Below are 18,909 nucleotides of genomic sequence, written 5' to 3' on the forward strand. Positions count from 1 at the left end.
AAGTTGAAGCAGTTCTTTGATACAGTCAAAAGATTTCTTAAAAACAAATGACTTATGTTCCCCCTTATATGTGGCTCCTAGCACCAAATCCTTTTAAATTCCAGGTACTTTTAATAAGATGATGCTATACAGCAGTCCCTTCTGCATGAAATAACTACCATCATCACGACTTTGGCTGAGCCTGATCACTAAACATCATCACAATTGGTCTTGTTGACAGCTGTGCTCATTCATTAAAGGAGGGCCAAGCAGGGTCACTGGACCCTCACCTGAGTATCCAGCCACGCTTCCTAGCCAACTAGTCCAGCCTTGGGAGACAAAAGAAAAATGAAGAAGAACCCAATAAAGGGATGCTTTTGGAAGCCCTTGTCAAGAAACTCCAATGGATTCTCATATGAACATTTGAAAATTGCCCTGTTCTGACTTTTTTCTAGTTCCTTGTCTAGAACTTGTAATGCTACTTACTCTTGCCTTTACTTCTGCTTCACATCTCTGAGTATTCATGATTCAAGGACTTTCTTTTCCCCTTAGAGACATGAGTTATGCAATGTCAGAGTCTTTTAGATAGACCCACTGAAGGGGTACTCCAATTACCTCACTCTGTGTCCATGTTCAGCATGGAAGAAGCCAGAGAGATCTGAGTCCCTATTCCCTATTGGCAGTTTGGGTAACCCCTTCAGAGGATGGCATGATAAGAATAGGAGGTAGGAGTTGGCTAGGCAGTTAGGGTAAAAAGACCCCAAAGAAAAGTAGCCAGTTTCTTGGCTAAAAGTCAAAATGTCCTTGGTCCTGTTAGCAACATACGCTGTTCAGAAGGCCAAAAATGTCAAAAGTATTTGGGAGCTTGTATCTACCCCTTAAAAGATTTTAGGGGTACCTCTTCAAAGAGGGGAATTTTGGAGGGGAGGGTGTGGGCATGGATTTGATCAAAACACCTTATATGCATATATGAAATTCTCAATAAAGGTTTTGTAAAAGTTAAAAAAAAGAAAAACTAAAAGTTTAAAAAAAAACCAAACTATCGTTGTTGTTGTGAGTTAATCTTAAAAGGACAGTATGTGTTTCTGGGCAGCAATTGACCTTTGTGACCACTTCATTGACGGTTTTATCCCCTGGTTACTCATTACTTGTTTTTGTTCGGATTTTCTTTTTCCAGGTCTTGCCACCATGTATGTTCGTTATAAGCAAGTTCATGCCCTGAACCCTGAAGAGAACATTATCATCAAATTAAACAAGGCTGGCCTTGTACTTGGAATCCTGAGTTGTTTAGGACTTTCACTTGTGGCAAATTTCCAGGTTTGTTTTTCAGTCCAGCATAGGTATTTTCCTAAAGTTCATAAGTATGCATGTTAAAAGAGAAGGCCGGTCCACTCAATTATGTGCTCTGAACTGTTTCTTTACCTCAACAAATGCATTACTGCTGCTGTGTTATTTAACCCTCTCAGAAACAGCTACTTTCACTATTAGAAAAATTCATATTCAATCATTTGAACCAGTATATATTATAATTTTTCAAGATCCATAAGATAGTTATTAGACTTCATTGCTACTTAGTTGGGGATTACTTCAAGATCAAACAGAATTAATGTATATAAGACTTTGTTTGAATGAAAATTAATAGAAATTATGTGACCATCATTGCAGATTTAAGCCTTGGCTACTTTGTTTGTAATGTACCATTAACCTTATATCCTTATTTGGTTGTTTCAGCCAATTGCCTGCATTCCTAGGTCCCTGTAGCTGTGAAAGTGAGGGTGGGATATATACCTTTTCCAACTTTTTCTCAGAATTCTTAATACTAAAGTAACAGCCAACCTTCTCCAAATGAAGTCGTGTGAACTATAATGGTGGAGATACGTTGTTAAGCAGTTCCATTGTGCATACATCATAGATTACACTTATGTAAAGTAACGGCTATGATATCAGTAGGTAGCTTAATCTTACAAGACCATCATTGTATATTCAGTCCGTCATTGAGGGAAAGGTTGCTGTAGTAGTCCGTGACTTTTGTAAACTTCCTAGTTTCCTGTCTGTGGACATTCTCAGGAGTCACTGGTTGCATGCTGGATATGTGGTGCTCTTTGGTTAATCTTTGTGATCTTTAAAGTTTTAGTTGAGACATTTGATAAAGTGTTTAGCATCTAATAACTAACAAACACCCATTATACAATACAAATGTGTGTGCGTATTTTGTCTTAATTTAGCATCTTATTCTGCTTCTGATTAGTCTCTCCTGATTTCGGATTTGAGGTAATGGTTAGTAAGAGATTGACCGTTCCTTATCTGAAATGCTCAGGATTGAGAGTGCATCAGATATTAGAGGGGGTTTGTTTATTTGTTTGTTTGTTTGTTTGTTTTGGGGGGGGTGCTTAGAAAGTGTTTAATTTTAAAGTGTTTGAATTGCTGGATTTTGGATTAATTTTGAATTTTAACTTGTATAATCACTCTAAGTATAGTCCAAATGGCTATTAGTTAAGATAATGCTAGCTGCTGTAACAAAGAAACAATGGCTTATCACAGGAAGACTTATGTTTTATATATATAGAGAGAGAGATGTAGATAGGTAGGTAGAGATAGATAGATAGATGATAGATAGATAGATTAGATAGATAGATAGATAGAATAGAGAGAGATATAGATAGGTAGGTAGAGATAGATAGATGATAGATAGATAGATTAGATAGATAGATAGATAGATAGATAGATAGATAGATAGATAGATAGGTAGATCTCCTGTGAAGGGTTTGGTTTTGGTGGTGGTTTTGTTGTTGTTTTGTTTGGCAGGCACCTTTTCCCACAATGGCTTAAAGCATAGTCTTGGTCCATCTTTGAGCTCTAACATGCTCTAGGACATAATTGTCTTCTGGATCCTGCTGACTGAAACAGCAGAAAGGGTGTAAAAAATGACAGCTCCTTCTTAAATCTTCAACCTATGTAAAAAGTTATTCTTCAGTGGCATTTATTAAAGAATGGCTCAGGCAGACTTCTATCTTGATAGGTGAAGTTACAACTTTTACAGGAGTTTCACTGAGGAAGAAAGGTTGGGCTCAACTCTGAAGAGAAGAATGGGAATTTATAGTCAAAAAGCAGAATGAGGGTCCTAAGAGGGAACACATAGGATAAGAAGGAGCACTGACTGAGAGCAGACTGAGGTGATTAGGTACCACCTGGGGGGGGGTGATAGACTGTGGAGCCTGATTAGGGTGGTTGGGTACTTAGGATATGGGATTTAGGCAAGATTCTTGCCTAAATTAGAAATGTGGAGATAAACCTTGAACCGCAGATACCAGGCCTAGTTGAGAAGAAAGTTCAGAGGAATCTGAGTGGAGTTAGATTGAGAAGAGAGTCTTGGTTATCTGGCTGTGGGTCACATCATTTCACTAATTCTCATTTTCTCGAAGTGCTCAGTGGGGCTTGGAGTGACTTGAAAATGTAGTGCTGTACGTTGGTGTTAAGGAATATAATCTCCCTATGCTATGGAAGGGGAACTAAAATTTTGGTGGACAGTTAGCTAGCTGTATGTGATAAAAATAGAATTCTGCTTTCCCTAGTTAGTTTCTGTAGCTCAGCATTAAAAATGTTTTATTTAATTTTTAGGGTATAGATAAAAAATTTTTGCTATAGTTGTTCTTTGTGAAATTAAATGGATCCCAAGTATATACCCAACCCAATAACTCTAGTCCGAATTCCTGATAGTGTACATATGGGCTGCTTTTCTACCGTGTCCTAATTTCCTGTAAGTTTTTTTTACTGACTTTGTTTTGTTTTCTGCATTTATCCTAATTTGCTTTAACTACACCATTATCATTTTGGATCAGCTTACTCACTCTCTTGATTACACCTCCTCCTTCAACTTTGGACCTCTTACATGTCCTGTTTGTCTCTCACTGATGACTTTTTCTTTTTGTTAGGCCTTTTTTCCATAGACCCTAGCAGCCTCAAATACCAACTAGCTCTTTCTGATGGAAGTTCTTCCCACTTATTTAAAGTGTTGAGTATTACCTGCCTTTTCCTCCCCCCTTTTGTAGAAGCAAATTTTAGTTGGTTTATATGGGAAAATGTACGTAAATGACGTTTATAAATAGCCTAAAATGAAGTATGATGGTTTGGCAGAGCTTAGGAGTGTGTTTTGAATGTAGTGATGACGTACTGTTTTTTTCTCGTAGGTATTTCTTGAATACTGCTGCTTCTCATTATTTCTATCTCCACTTCCTTCCATACCAACTCCTTTTGAACATACTTACTTTTCACCCTTTTTAACATGGCCCACTCCACAGGTTCCTCAGTGCTTCATCTGTATTCACTCTTTTTTCCCTTTAATCAGTTCTTGATTTTTTTTTTATTTGGTTCCAAAGTGATCTCTCAAGAATATGTCTTTTTCTCACCAGTTCAAAAAAGTAGTCAAAGCACGGTACATTTATAGAGAATATTGAAATGAATTAAGAATGAATGCAAAATTAGCAAAAGTCATAATTCAGAGGGTAGGAGTTAGTCACATTCAAGACGATGCAGTTTGTATTCCATTGGTACGGAGCGCTTGCATTATCATCTGTAAGTGCTGTCTCTCTGTGTATACTTTCTTTACAGAAAGGTTCAGCATAGCCTAGTCAGAGCCCTACAAATTCACTCCTTAGGACCAGCTAGTTGCCAGAGGCCCTAGCTTTCCATCAAAAGAGTGTTCAGGAATCTCAGGATCTTCTCCTTTGTTTTCAGTCATTAAAATTATGAAACTCAATGTAAATTATGTTAAGTTCCAGCTTTGTATACTTTTATTTCAATTTTAAAAACAGGAAATACTCTCCATTCTTTATTTTTTACTTTTTAATTCAAAGATTTTGCTTAGAAACTATATGCTGACATTGATTGGGCTGTATCTATATTGAGCTTTATCTCTATAGAACATTCCAAGCCCTCAAGCATAGCTGCCCCTCTCTAAAAGATAATCAGTGCCTTTGACAAACAAGCTATAATCCCTTACTTCTATACAATAGCATTCAACCAAGGAAATGTAGACAGACTGGATTTGTGAATTGGTACAACTCATTGTAAAGAAGGAAGCAGTGCCTTCTACCAAAGGAAATAAATGCCACCAGTTTAGAAAAGCAACAGTTCAACCGTCTTGGATTAAAAAATTTGATTGTAGAATTTTGAGAACTGCTGTCACTTTTAAATAGATGGGCTATACAGTGTTAGAAGTAAAATGTGAGTGAGTGCTGAGTACCCATAAGATGAGTAAGGTAAGGGGAAGCATAATTAATGATAATCCCTGTGCCATAATCAATATCAATCAAAGAGGTGCCAAGAAGGCCTTAGGTTACACTTAAATCGAAACTCCCTGCTGACACTCTCAGCTATGCAAACCCTTCTTAACCTGAACTGCTCCTTTCCTGTTATTACTGCCCTCTCATGTGTACTATAGAGCTTCCCTTTCCTGGTTTGTTATTTGTTGTTGTGCACCTTCACTAGAATGTGAATTGTGAGGGCTGCATTTTTGTCTATTTTGTTCACTTATCTATTGACAACTTAAAACTGTCTGTTATCTAAAAGGCACCCAGTCAGCATGTTAAATAGGTTTAGAAAAAGAGTAATTGCTAGCCATTTTCATTGTTAGCACATGAAATCACCTGGTTTTCACTGTAATCTACAGGTATATGTTATATAGTGTCAGAGAAAATGCTTCGGGAAGTAACTTGTAGTGTCTGCGGAGCTTCTCCACTCAGTAACTGTCCTGTTGAAATCTTTGGCCTCTGCTTTTAAATCCTGGATTGTCAGTGTGGTCTGAGTTTCTCTTACTGATTTCTTTTTCCCACCTCTCAGAAAACAGCACTATTTGTTGCACATGTATGTGGAGCTGTGCTCGCCTTCAGTATGGGCTCATTATATATGTTTGTTCAGACCATCCTTTCCTACCAAATGCAACCCAAAATTCACAGCAAACAAGTCTTCTGGATCAGACTACTGTTGGTTATCTGGTGTGGAGTAAGTGCATTTAGCAGTATCCTTTGCTGTAAAATGTGGCTACAATTCAGAGACCAGAATTGCAAAATATGTATACAGTAGATACACTGTAAGTAGCTCTTTTTTTTAGTAACTCTAAGCTTGAAGGACTTTGTACTTGAAATTTAGAATGAAATTCAATAACTAAGCCAGGAACAAAAATAATTTTAAGCATAATTGTACTTCAAAGAAATGAAGGTGTTAGTATGCTCCGTATACCAATTATTCAATGGAGATTGATGTTAGAGCTGCTTGAGCAAAGAGGGAAGGAATTGAAGATGAGAACCATTTCATACTGATTCTCTGGGTTCATTTTTAGTTTTATTACTGCTGTGCGACATTGGTTCTTTAAGGAAACAGGTTTGGACCTTGGCAGCAAATGTGTGAGCTAACTTTTAAGGTGATTTTTCTGTTGGATCTACAAGTTTAAACCCAGAGGTCTCTCAGATTCTTCCTTGACTTACTTTTTTTATAGTGCTGACTTGCTCATCAATTTTGTACAGTGGCGATTTTGGTGCTGATTTAGTACAGAAACTGCACTGGAACCCTGAGGATAAAGTAAGAGCTTAAAGTCTATAAACATATATACATATACACATGTTTTTTGGTGTTGTTGTTGTTTTTGTTTTTTTTGAGACAGGGTCTCTCTGTAGCCTCAGCTGTCCTGGAACTCACTATGTAGACCAAGCTGGCCTTGAACTCACAGCCTGCCTCTGCCTTCTGAGTGCTGGAATTAAAGGTGTGTGCCACCACACCTGGCTACTTAAATCATTTTTTAAAAGATTTATTTTCATTTTTTATTTATGTGTCTCTTGTGAGTGTATGCCACCTGTGGATGCCTGGGCAGGCCAGAAGCATTAGATCCACTGGAGCTGGTGTCACACACAGTTGTGAATTCGCAAATATGCGTGTTGGGACCTGAACTCAGGTCCTCTGGAAAAGTACCATTTACTCTTACCTGCTGAGCCATCTTTCCAACCCCTGTATAAATAAAAATTTAAATTAGTATACAAACAATAAAGATACCCCTTATTAAAGTTTAAGTTGAGTACTCTTGAAATTTTCCTAATGGTATTTTATGAGTTTTGCGTAGACACACACACACACACACACACACACACACACACACACACTATACTGTGTATATGTATATATGCATGTGGAAGCCAGAGGACAACCCCAGCTGTGGTTCTTCAAGTGCTGCTGCTTATCATGTTTTCTGAGACAGGGTGTCTCACTGGCCTGCAGGTTTTCTACTTGGCTGTGCTGGCTAGGCGGTGAACTCCAGGGATCTGCCTGTCTCCACCTCCTCAGCTCTAGGATGATAAGCATACACCACTGCACCTGGCTTTTTAATGTGGCTTCTGGGGAGAGACTGCAGGTTCTTGTACTTGCATAAGTACTGTACCAACTGAGCTCTCTTCAGTACCTCCCTCATATATACTTGAAAAAAAATTAGTGTTGGGTCTCAAACCCAGTATCTGTACAGGCTAGGCACAACTTTATTTTTTGTTTGTTTGTTTGTTTGTTTGTTTTGCTTTTTTTTGTTTGTTTGAGGCAGGATCTCACCATGTAGCCTAGGCTCACCTTGAATTTGCAATCCTCTTCCCTGACTGTCCCAAATTCGGGGATTACAGAGGTTTGTTTATGAATCTTAGGACTTTAGGAAAAACAGCAGCTCCCTGGATATAGAGCAGAGATTTAGATTCATCTTAGTTATTTAGTGAAGTTTTATTTCAAGTGAAACTATGGAAGCAGGTATCAGGAGGAACTCCAAATGTCTTTTCTAATTCTCAAGGCATATCCAAAAATCAAGGGCTCACCAGGCATGATGGCAACACCTTTAATCCCAGTACTCGGGTTTAAAGTACAGAGGCAGGTGCATCTCTATGATTGAGGCTAGCTTGCTCTACATACAGAGTTCCAGGCCAGCTGGGACTACAGGGAGACCCTGTCCTCCTCCAGAACAATAATAAACAAACAAAATCAAGGGCTTATTTTCAGAAGGCAGACTGGGCCATAAAAACTTGAGATTTTTTTTTAATTGGAGAAATACTGTAGATTATGTGAATAAAACTTCACAAAAGTATTCTTTCTCTCACTCAAGGGTTACGTGCTTCACATGGTCACTACTGCAGCAGAATGGTCCATGTTGTTTTCCTTTGTTGGATTTTTCCTCACGTATATTCGTGATTTTCAGGTAAGAAAACATGATACTGCTTCTGTGAAGTCAAATTTCCTTCAGGTAGAAACCAGAACATCTCATTGGCAAATCTGCAGGTGCTTGTAAAACTGCGCTGTTGAGAATTTGGCACCAGAGAGAGTGATATTCAAAGAGTACTCCTGGTAAAATTGTTTTGCGTTTGGGGAGAACTGTGTTGCTAGCAAGGTTCAGCCTTGATAGAAAATTACAGAGTATATCTTAAGACATTCTCTGATAAACTTCTAGTTTGGATATATTCATACAGGCACAACCCTAACAGTTTTTACTACATCGTAGTAAAAACCTAAAGAAAAACAGAAAATTTTCTAATAGAAGAGGTGGTGTCCCCTTATTACTTGGTGGTCAGGTCGTGCTACTTTTGGCTGTGTAACTATTTTTGTTCTCCATTAGATAGATTTATATCTGTAAATCTTGAACATATTGAAGAGGTCATCTCTCTTTATGGACCAAACTTCCCTATGTAATTTTCTTTTCTGTTCCAGAAAATTTCTTTGCGGGTGGAAGCCACTTTGCATGGATTAACCCTCTATGACACTGCTCCTTGCCCTGTTACAAATGAACGAACACCGCTGATTTCCAGAGATTTCTAATGAAAGGATAAAATAAATGTGTGATGATTATGATTCTCAGGGATTGAGGAAAAGTTCACAGAAGTTGCTTATTATACACTGAAGTTTTTAATGAGGTAATCAATGCAGACTGACATTTATGAAGAATGGTAATCAGGAGACATGTAATAAGCCCTTTGATAAGTTTTCTTAAAGGATGTCATTACAAAGAAGACTATTTAAAAACATTTATCCCAATAATTTTTTTTAATCTCAGAAAATAAAAACCAAAGGACTACAACATTGTAGTTTTTTTCTACTTTATTAAAGAGAAACAGTTTGAACTGTACCAAGTAGGCTGGGTAACTGGCCTTAAACATTTTGTAAGTTATTGTAAAAGAATCTGTTAGTACTTTTATGAGTGACATTTTCAGTGATCCAAAATAAGGAGCATTGGTCAGCAAATCATTTCGAATTAGGATTTGAAGTTGAAGTTGGACTATATTAATATATTTCTTACAGTGCTTAAACTTCTAGTGTTGTTCCAGCATCGCCTCGTAAATATGACTTGACCTGAACTTCATGTGAATTCTTTGGTAGATTAAATTTTGCACAAGAGATTCAATAAGTATTGAAGTGATTATGACCACAAGGCCAGGTACCATACTAATTGATCTGTCATGCATGCTTACAGTAGTTGCATAAAGCCTATGTCTCTGGGACTGTTACATTCATAATGACCAGTGAAGGGAAGAGACACCTATAGCAAATTTGCTACCATTATATTCTATATTAATAAGGAAAAAGCGTTAATGGCTGATGACATGGCTCAGTAAGTAAAGTCACTTGCTGCTTAGCCTGACAACCTGAGTTTAATCCCTGGCTCCCACGTAATGCAGAGAGCTCAACTCATGTGAATCCCCACATGCATACTGTGGCATGCACAGGCACTTACAATAAATGAATATAACAAGATAAATTTTGATATTCCTAAATAAGACTGATAAGTCTGCGAATAAAAATAGATATGATTACTAACAAGCAAAAGTCTCCCCAAACTGCAGTTAGGTGCTTCTTGGATTTTCACTGATAGAAAATTATAATTACTAATAAAAGTAGTCTTAAGCAGGTAGATGTTGAGCTTTTTTAATGGAATGTGATCTTTAAGAACCTAGATTTTAGAGAACAGACTCAAATCAGAAGCAAAAATTAAAACCAAGGTACATGTGATACATGCATCTATCTTTTTCTCTTGTCATACAAATGATTGTATAGTTTCTACTTGATTCTCTCTGCAGATAATGATTCATAGATCCCAATAAGATTAAAAGGAAGAATGACCTAGAAAGTGCCCAATGTCAAACTAGTTTATAAAAGAATCTTTGAAGAATACTAACCTAGTTTATATTTTTAGAATAGATGGGACTAAAACCAGAAGAAAAATGGTAAGAAGGAGCAATTTAAGGGAAAATGTTTATATATTGGAGCTATAGACTTCTAATATAAGTAAACTGTTAGATATAGGAGTCAGAAACTGTTTCTGAAGAAACATTCTAACCTAATAAGTAAAGAGTACTTACCTATGCCAAGCAGCAGTGTATAGGGAAGACATTTCAGTAAACAGTGGTTGATTGATCACTAGGGGAGAAACTTCCATACAGATCATGAAAAGGTATTATGCCTTTCAGTAATCGTGATGTAACCACACATGGAGGGTATCTGTTCCTGATTGTTATCTATCAATAAATCAAGTTAGGAAGTATCTGCAGGGTGGCGAAATGGATGTTAATAGACTCAGTCATGAAACTAAATATGGGGAAGGTGGCTAAGGGAAAAACCTAGACTTGTTAATTGCCCCATAGAATATTAACCTTAGAGATATGTATCAGACAATAAAGAAATTGTTTTAAGATAGTATTTAAATTCTGCTAGTTAACTTGCCCTTAAAAATAAGAAAAACTGAAAACAATGGGTTTAAGGAAGAGATTATAAATCAAGAAAAATATGGACTATGTGTTCCTCCCAAACCTTAAGGCTGACATGATGATAGACAGTGATAGTCTTCCTCTAAATATCCCTTATCGATATGTCGAATACAGTAGTTTGGATAAAATAATGACTTTTAAAAATCTGTGTTGTGTCTGTGTGTGTGTGTCTGTGTGTGTCTGTGTGTGTCTGTGTGTGTGTGAAACTTTAGCTTTCCAAATAGGTCTTACATGTACACATGAGCAATACTAAATGGACTTAGTATATATTATACACACGTAATAAGAGTTCATCAATTTGAGAGGGAGTGGGGGAACATGGGAGAAGTTGGAGGGAGAGAAGGGGAGTAGAAATGATGTAAATACAGTACTCATGTATGAAATTATTAAAAACATAAATAGTGAATAGAATTATCAGGTACCATGAACTGAGAGTGAAAAATCTTATTTCCTCTTTGTCTTAGATTTACAGGTGATGGGATTATAGGAGTGTGCTACCATCCCTGGCTTTTAAGGGTCTGTAAGCCACTGTATCCTCCAAAGGACCTGTTAATTGACTAAAAGAGTTGTCCTGAGGCTCAGGAAGTCAAGGAAACAAGTATATTATAAAGAAAATGCCCCAGATATCCTAAAATTTGCAATGATGATGTAGTGCACAGAAAAATTTATTGTTTAGGAAACTAGCAGTTCAGCTGAAAAGTACAAAGATTATAATAGGATCTCACCAATGCTCAGACCCCGATCTCTGCTGAAAGCATGTTTGTCACTTGTCATCATCAAATGGAATGATGAAGTGTGTCACACTGTAGCCACAAAGGCCAGGTCCTCTCCATCAGCAGAGCAGATTGATTCAGGCTCCCAGACACGAATGCCTGGGCAAAAGAAGGGCATACTGTTTGCTGAAGGTAGCTATTAATGTTTTTCATAGGCCGGGTGTGGTAGCACAGGCCTTCAATCCCAGCATTGGTGAGATATAGGCATGCAGAGCTCTGTGAGTTTGAGGCCAGCCTGGTCTATATAGGGAGCTCCAGGCCAGCCAGAGTGACATAGTGAGACCCTGTCTCAAAAAAGAAAAATGGGGGGAAAAAAAAGGAAAAAACTAATTTTTTTTCATACTATTGTCTTTTTGTAGAAGATATCTGGCAAAAATAAAAAAAAAAATGGCAAGACGTAAAATTTCCTGTAGGGAGGGAGCAGTCAATATAAATCAGAGTTATCAGAGGTTGATAACTACAGTGATAAAGTACTGAAAGATGTAGACGAGAAAGAGGAGAATAGGTATGAAAACAGAAAACCTCAGCAAAGATAGGGAAATTTGTACAGTTCTAGAACTGAATATGATTTAAGACAACCCAGCAATTGATCAGTAAACTTGGAGACAGCACAGTTGAAAAATATATAAATCTCATAAAAGGAGTAAAAATAAAAACAATATCTGAAATTTGAAGGAAAAATCAAATTCTCTAGCTTCTTTGTAGTTGAGTTTCAGAAGGAAGAGTGAAAAAAGGATAGGGAGAAAAATTTGAAGAGATCTTGACTAACGACCTTGTTGACGTTGTTGGAAGTTGACACAGAAAAATCAACAAAGTGAAGAGTGAATCAAAAAATAGTAATTAAAATTGATGAACTCTTAGCAAAACTGAATAGTATCTCCCCCAAAGTTCATTGCCTCCTGCAACTGCAGAGTATGATTTTTTTTTAGATGGAATAATATAATATAATTAATATAATTGGTTTAGATAATGTAATTAATATGATTAGCTTAGTTTGTACTACATTAGAGTGGACCCAAACCTACTGGCTAGTGTCCTTATAGGAAGGCCAGAATATAAAAGAATATAGAAAAGGTCACATGAAGATGGAGGCAGAGACGGGAGAGACATAGCTGCAAGTCAAGGAATGCCTAAGTTTGCCAGAAGCCAGGCAGTATTTTCCTGTAGTGCTTTTAGACAGAGCAATGAAGCATTTTCCTGCAGTGCTTTTAGAGGGAACCTTGATTTTGAACAGTTATCCTCTAAAACTTAGGGACAAATTTCTGTTATAAGTTACCCAGTTTATAGTAATTTGGCATGGCAGCCTACTAAGAAAACTCATCAAATTAAAAAGGGAAGCATGATGAATGTCAAGTCAAAGGAGAATGTATTAGGTGGGCTTCTCTAAAAGAACAGAATCGACAGAATGTGTATAAAATGTAGAAAAGAGGCTGGCTAGAATGACTGACAACCAAACAGTAGGGGCTCAGTAGTAAGTACAACAATGGCTGTACTTTTTATGCTGGAGAGGCTGCTCAGTGCACAGAGCCAGATGCCTCAGCAGTCCCAATTGGTGCTGAAGGACTGGAAGACACTGGATATTCACTGGTCTTCAGTCCACACTGGACAGAAAAATCTAAAAGACTGTTTACTGAAATATTAAATTGGCAACTACAAACCTTGCCAAAAAGAAAATTCAGAGTTCTCATTATTTCTTTGGAGAATTCTGTAAATATTTAGGTTACAAGTAATACTAAACTCTGAACAGAATTGAAAGAAAATAGCACAGTTACCTGTGATCTTAAAACATTAAGTGAAAATTATGAGGAATAAACAGTTGGTAAAATTGAAATTTTTTATTGTTTTGAGTCACATGATAGAATCTTTTATCAGCTCACCTGGCATGTGAATTATCTTTTTGTTCATTACATCCTGCTGTTTATACTACCTTCCCATGGTATCTAGTGGCTGTCTTGTTTATGGTATATTTTATTTATTACAGTGCTTGTGATCATGGAACTCTTACTTTGCTGAATAATGGCTCAACAATAGAAGTGCAGTAATACTGGAAACTTAGGTATTCCAGGGGAGGCTTTAAAGTTCTTCTTCCAGATAAAGATGATTAATGAGGAAAGAAAATAATATGCGGAGCTTGCTGAGAACAACTCTGTTCATGACATTGTGAAGAAGGGAAAATAATTTCTTGTTAATTTTGCTTTCACTGTAAACTAAAAGTTACAGCTGCTGTGCATGGTGCTAAGTTGAAAAGGCTTTGAATTTATGTGCATACATGTAGAATAAAATATATAAGGTACAATATTGTTTGTTTTTAGATACCTAGTTGTGATCCTAGAATGTTTCCCCAAAGGATAAAGGAAAGTACTATAATTAAAAGTTGAAGGTGGCAACCCTTATGTTGAGGACTTTTTCACAGGCCTATACTGAGATCCGTGAGGATGAATAACTCTGAGGAGAGGCCCCATGCCTACGGCCTTACATATCTACCCAGCTGTTGCCCCAGAAAAGTGTTTCTGAAATACCCAATGTTAATTCAGTATTTTGAAAAGAAAAAGTTGAAGGTGACCTTAATTGTTTTTCCATGTGTTATTTAGTTTGAACTTGTTGTTTTCAAATAACTAGCCAAAACAGTATGGCATAACATTTACTTTTCACCTATTTCTCTCAGGGATAATGTTTTGTATAACTGTAGCAAAATACTGGAATTAGGAAACTACCAGTGATGCAATACTCTTATCTAGGGTTAAAAGGCCCATATTTACCATTTTTACATGCATATGCATGTGTACATGCATGCCTGTGGTGTGTGAGCATAATTCTGTGGCATGTTATCTTGTGTATAATTGTATGACCACAATCAAGATACAGAACTGTTGTATCACACAGGAAATCTCTCATCTAACTCTTGAACAGTTTTTTAGTGCTGGGCATTAAACCCAGGGCTGGAATGGTGCCAGGCAAGTACCGAGCTACTCACTCCACCCTTCTTGATGCTAATTTATGTTTATTAATATTCTTCATCTCCATACACTTGAAAACCCTAATCTCTCCATTTCTATAGTTTTATCATTTCAGGAATGTAATATAGGATGATACAGAAACAAGAAGGAGTTGTTAATCTTATCGGGCAAAGTAGACGTCAAAAGTAAAGGAATAAAGGAGGTCACTTCATTGTGATCGAGAAAACAATTGACCAAGAAGACATTGCAGTCATATATATATATTTGACCAAACTCTCATGCCCCCAACTTCATGAAAAGAGTACTACTGGACTTCAGGTCACAGATTAGCTCCACCTCAATAATAGGAGATGACTTCAATACCCCACTCCCTCCAATAGACACATCATCTGCACAAAGAATAAACTGAAACATCTGAAGTAAATGATATGCATAAAATGGACCTAACAAACATATACAGAATATTCCACCCAAACACCAAAGAATGCACATTCTACTCAGCACCCATGCATGTTTCTCTAAAGCAGACAGCATACTAGGACACAAAACAAATCTAAATGAATACAAAAAAAGTTGAAATAATTCCATGTATCCTTTCTGACCACAGAACAATAAAGCTTAAAATAAGTAACAGAAGAAGCTCTAGTAGGTACAAGAACTCATGGAGATTAAACAAAATATTACTACTGAATGATGACTAGGTCAAATAAATCAAGAAGGAAAGAAAAATAATCCTGGAACTAAATAAAAATGAAAAAAACAAAACTATTGGGGCATATTAAAAGTGGTCCAAAGATGGAAATTTATAGCTCTAATCACCTACATTAAAAAATCAGGAAGAGTGCAAATAAATGACGTGGCCATACAACTCAAGAATCTGGTAAAACGTGCAAATCAAACCCAACAGATGAGAAGAAATAATAAAAATACAGAGCAGACATCAATGAAATAGAAAAAAATTAAGAATTTAAAAAATCTAAGAGCTAGTTCTTTAAAGCATAATCAAGATAAAACCTTAGCCCAGCTCATCAAAAGAAAAAAAAGCAAACCCAATTCAACAAAAATCAAAGGTATAAAGGGAAACATTACAATTAATACCAGAGTAATCCAGCACTAAAAAACCTGTACTCTGTTAAATAAGAAAATCTGAAAGAAATGGATGGCTTTTCTAGATTTAATCAAACCACCAAAGTTAAACTAAGAAGAAATCAACCACTTAGACCCATAACAAATATGATTGGAACAGAAATAAAAAGCCTTTCAACTAAAAGCCCATGGATTCACAGCAAAATTTTACCAGACCTTCAAAGAACAACCACCATTAGTATTTAAACTATTCAAGAACAAAGAAACAGAGGGAGAATTCCCAAGTTCCTTCTATGAAGCCAGCATTACCCTTAATACCAAAACCAGGTAAAAGGACAACAAAAAAGAAAGCTATAGGCCAATATCCCTAAAGAACTTCAATGCAAAAATTCTCAACAAATGCTTGGAAAACGCACACACATTTCAAAATGATCATCCACCATGATCAAGTTGGTTTTATTCCAGAGATGCAGGAATGGTTCAGTTTAAGTCAGTAAGTATAATAAAGCATATAAACAGATGCAAATACATTTTAAAAAATCACTATCAATAGATGCAGAAAAGGTTTTGGCAAAATTCAATGTATATTTGTGATAAAAATGGTAGAGGGAATTGGACTAGTGGGAACACACCTCAACATAATTAAGGCTATATATGGCAAACCCACAGCCAACAAAATACTAAATGGATTACCTATTAAGATACCCATTAAGATAATGGAAGATAGTGGAGACAAGGCTCTCCACTATCATCAATTCTTTTCCATATAGTGCTTGAAACACTAGCTAGAGCAGTAAAGAGAGGGAAATTAAAGTGGTACTAATTGGAAAAGAAGAGGTCAAATTATCCATGCTTGCACATGATATACATAAGAGATCCCCAAAATTCCACCACAAAAGTTGAAATGATCAACACTTTTAGCAAAGTGGCAGGATACAAAATCAATTTACAAAAATCAGTAGCCTTTTTATATACCAATAACAAACAGAGAAAGATAGCATAGAAATGCTCCCATTTACAATAGTCTCAGTAAAATAAAAGCCTAGGAATACACCCAAAGATATTAAAGATCTCTTCGATGAAAACTAAATCTATGAAGCGATTGAAGAAGACCCTAGAAGATGGAAAGACTCCCTGTGTTTATTGATTGGCATAATTAATATTGTGAAAAATGACCATGCCATCAAAAGCATTTTATAGATTCAATGCAATCCCAATCAAAATCCCCATGACATTCTTCACAGAATTAGAAAAATGCACCCTAACCTCCATATGGAACCATAAAAGAGTCTGGGGATAGCCAAAGCAATCCTGAGCACAAAGAGCAATACTGTAGGGGTTACCATACCAGATTTCAAACTATATTACAGAGTTATAAAAACAGCATGGGATTGGCACAGAAACAGACATATAGATCAATGGTACAAAACAGAAGACCCAAACTACATGAAATTTCAGATGCCTGATATTTGACAAATATGCCAAGAATATACACTGGAGGAATGGTGTTGGGAAAACTGGATTTCCACATGTAGGAGAATGAAGTTAGACCCATATCTAGCACCCTGTACAAAAATCAACTCCAAATGGATCAAAGACCTAATGTGAAGCCTGAAATGCTAAAACTGTTGGAAGAAAACTAGGCAGTACCCAACAAGATGAAGGTGTGGGAAAGGACTGTCTACATTCGACTTTGCTCGCTCAGGAATTAAGACCAACAATTGACAAATGGGACTTAATTAAACTAAAGCTTCTGGACACCAAAGGAAACAACCAGTTTAATGAAGAGGAAGATCTATGAGAGATCTATGCCAACTATAGATTTTTGCCAACTATACATCTGATAGGAGATTAATAATTTCTAGAATATAAAAAGAGCTCAAAAAACAGAAGAAAACATGACCCAATTAACAAATGAGCTAACAGGGAGCTGGAGAGATGACTTAGTGATTAAGGGTACTGGTTTCTCTTGTAAAGGACCTGGGATCATCCTCATTTGTGGATCTTAGCACAATTCCCTTATATGTAAGTATATATCCTGATGCAACAGCAGGAGCCAGGAAAATCAAAAGGAAACATGGAGGTAAAGGGAACAAAAGCTTGAAAGAGGGCTAGTAGGGAACAGATGTTAACAGAGAAAAGGGGAAAATGGAAGTATTCAACTGGGGAGGGAGGGAGGAGGGAAGGACATTGAGGGAACCATGGGGGTAAAGGGGAAGAAGGAATTTGAGGCAGGTATTGATCAAGGGGAAAATGGGGTACTTAAACTGAGGAGGGAGAAAGGAGGTTAAGGAGAGAGAAAGGAGAGGTGAATAAAGTTTAGGTGCTGTAAAAGGCCAGAGGGAAATGTATTAACTCACCCCCCAAAAATACACATACAATAGCTGAACATTAATTAGTGCATGTATATACCTGAAAACTATATAACAACAAACAGTGCCAGACAGAAGCCTCCCTTTGAATTGTTGGTCAGAGTACTCCAAGAGACTCCCGGAATGACAGACTATTCCCACAGCCCTTGATCACCTCCGAGAATCGGAAAAGGTGACAACTGCTGAAGACAGGACATGCTTCAGACACAGGACTTGGAGCAATGGAGCTGGAACTGACCTAGAAGCCTCCCTGAAGACTAGCTCTCACATTTCTAGAGGATACTATGCAAGCTGCCAAGAGAGAAAATCAATGATCCAGTATACAGTGTATTCATTCCCCTTCCCCTCTACCCCTGTCCACTACTCATACTGTCTAATAATTTTGCCTTGTTCCAGAATCATATACTCCTTCTGAGTAGCTTCTTATGCTTTTTATATGCACTTATGGCTAGTCCATGTTCTTTTTCATGGTTTGACAGTTCATTTTAAGACTGAATAATATTCCTAGTCTGACTGTATCACAGTTTGTCTTTTCATCTACTGAAGATCATGTTGATAGCTTCCAACATCTGGCAATTTATTTAAAGCAGCCATAGCACTGCCATGTTCAGGTTTTTGTGTGGGCATACATTTTCAACTTTCGGGAAATAGTAAAAAGGATAATTAGTGATTCCGATGATAAAAGTTTGCTTATTTTTGTAAGAAGATATCAAACTTCCATCTGGTTGCATTTAGTGGTATCATTGCTTTTGGATTTTAGCTTTTCTAATAGTTGTGTTGTTGTGAGGTGGTTTACCAGAGAAGACCACTCAGACAAAGTTTTGCCGAATGATAGTCGTTGCTGGCCAGGGCTACTGCACAAGGGTGTCAGAACCCAAGCGTGTAGCCCTGATCCATCTCTAGGGTAAGCTTTTATACAGAGAAATCGTAACCAGGGGTGAAAAGTTTTAAGTTCCTAAGCTTATAG

The 18,909-nt window shown here is 37.0% G+C and overlaps 1 protein-coding gene across 3 annotated transcripts in view; it reads left to right on the forward strand.

Annotated features, from left to right (window-relative positions):
* The window catches only part of Dram2 (DNA damage regulated autophagy modulator 2), a 30,345-nt gene extending 18,408 nt beyond the window's left edge, over positions 1-11,937 (forward strand). For 2 of the 3 annotated variants that reach the window (XM_029554651.1, XM_029554652.1), the window contains 5 exons: positions 1,157-1,296; positions 5,818-5,995; positions 6,473-6,555; positions 8,105-8,197; positions 8,704-11,937. In XM_029554651.1, the coding sequence (XP_029410511.1) occupies positions 1,157-1,296; positions 5,818-5,995; positions 6,473-6,555; positions 8,105-8,197; positions 8,704-8,811 (602 nt within the window). In that variant the 3' untranslated portion in view covers positions 8,812-11,937. The remainder of the gene's footprint in view (positions 1-1,156; positions 1,297-5,817; positions 5,996-6,472; positions 6,556-8,104; positions 8,198-8,703) is intronic. The other variant, XM_008850344.3, reaches the window with a different exon arrangement.
* Positions 11,938-18,909: the final 6,972 nt, after the last annotated feature.

The sequence above is a fragment of the Nannospalax galili genome, unplaced genomic scaffold (genome assembly GCF_000622305.1).
Source record: "Nannospalax galili isolate Female #2095 unplaced genomic scaffold, S.galili_v1.0 scaffold5, whole genome shotgun sequence".
Classification (NCBI taxonomy): Eukaryota; Metazoa; Chordata; class Mammalia; order Rodentia; family Spalacidae; genus Nannospalax; species Nannospalax galili.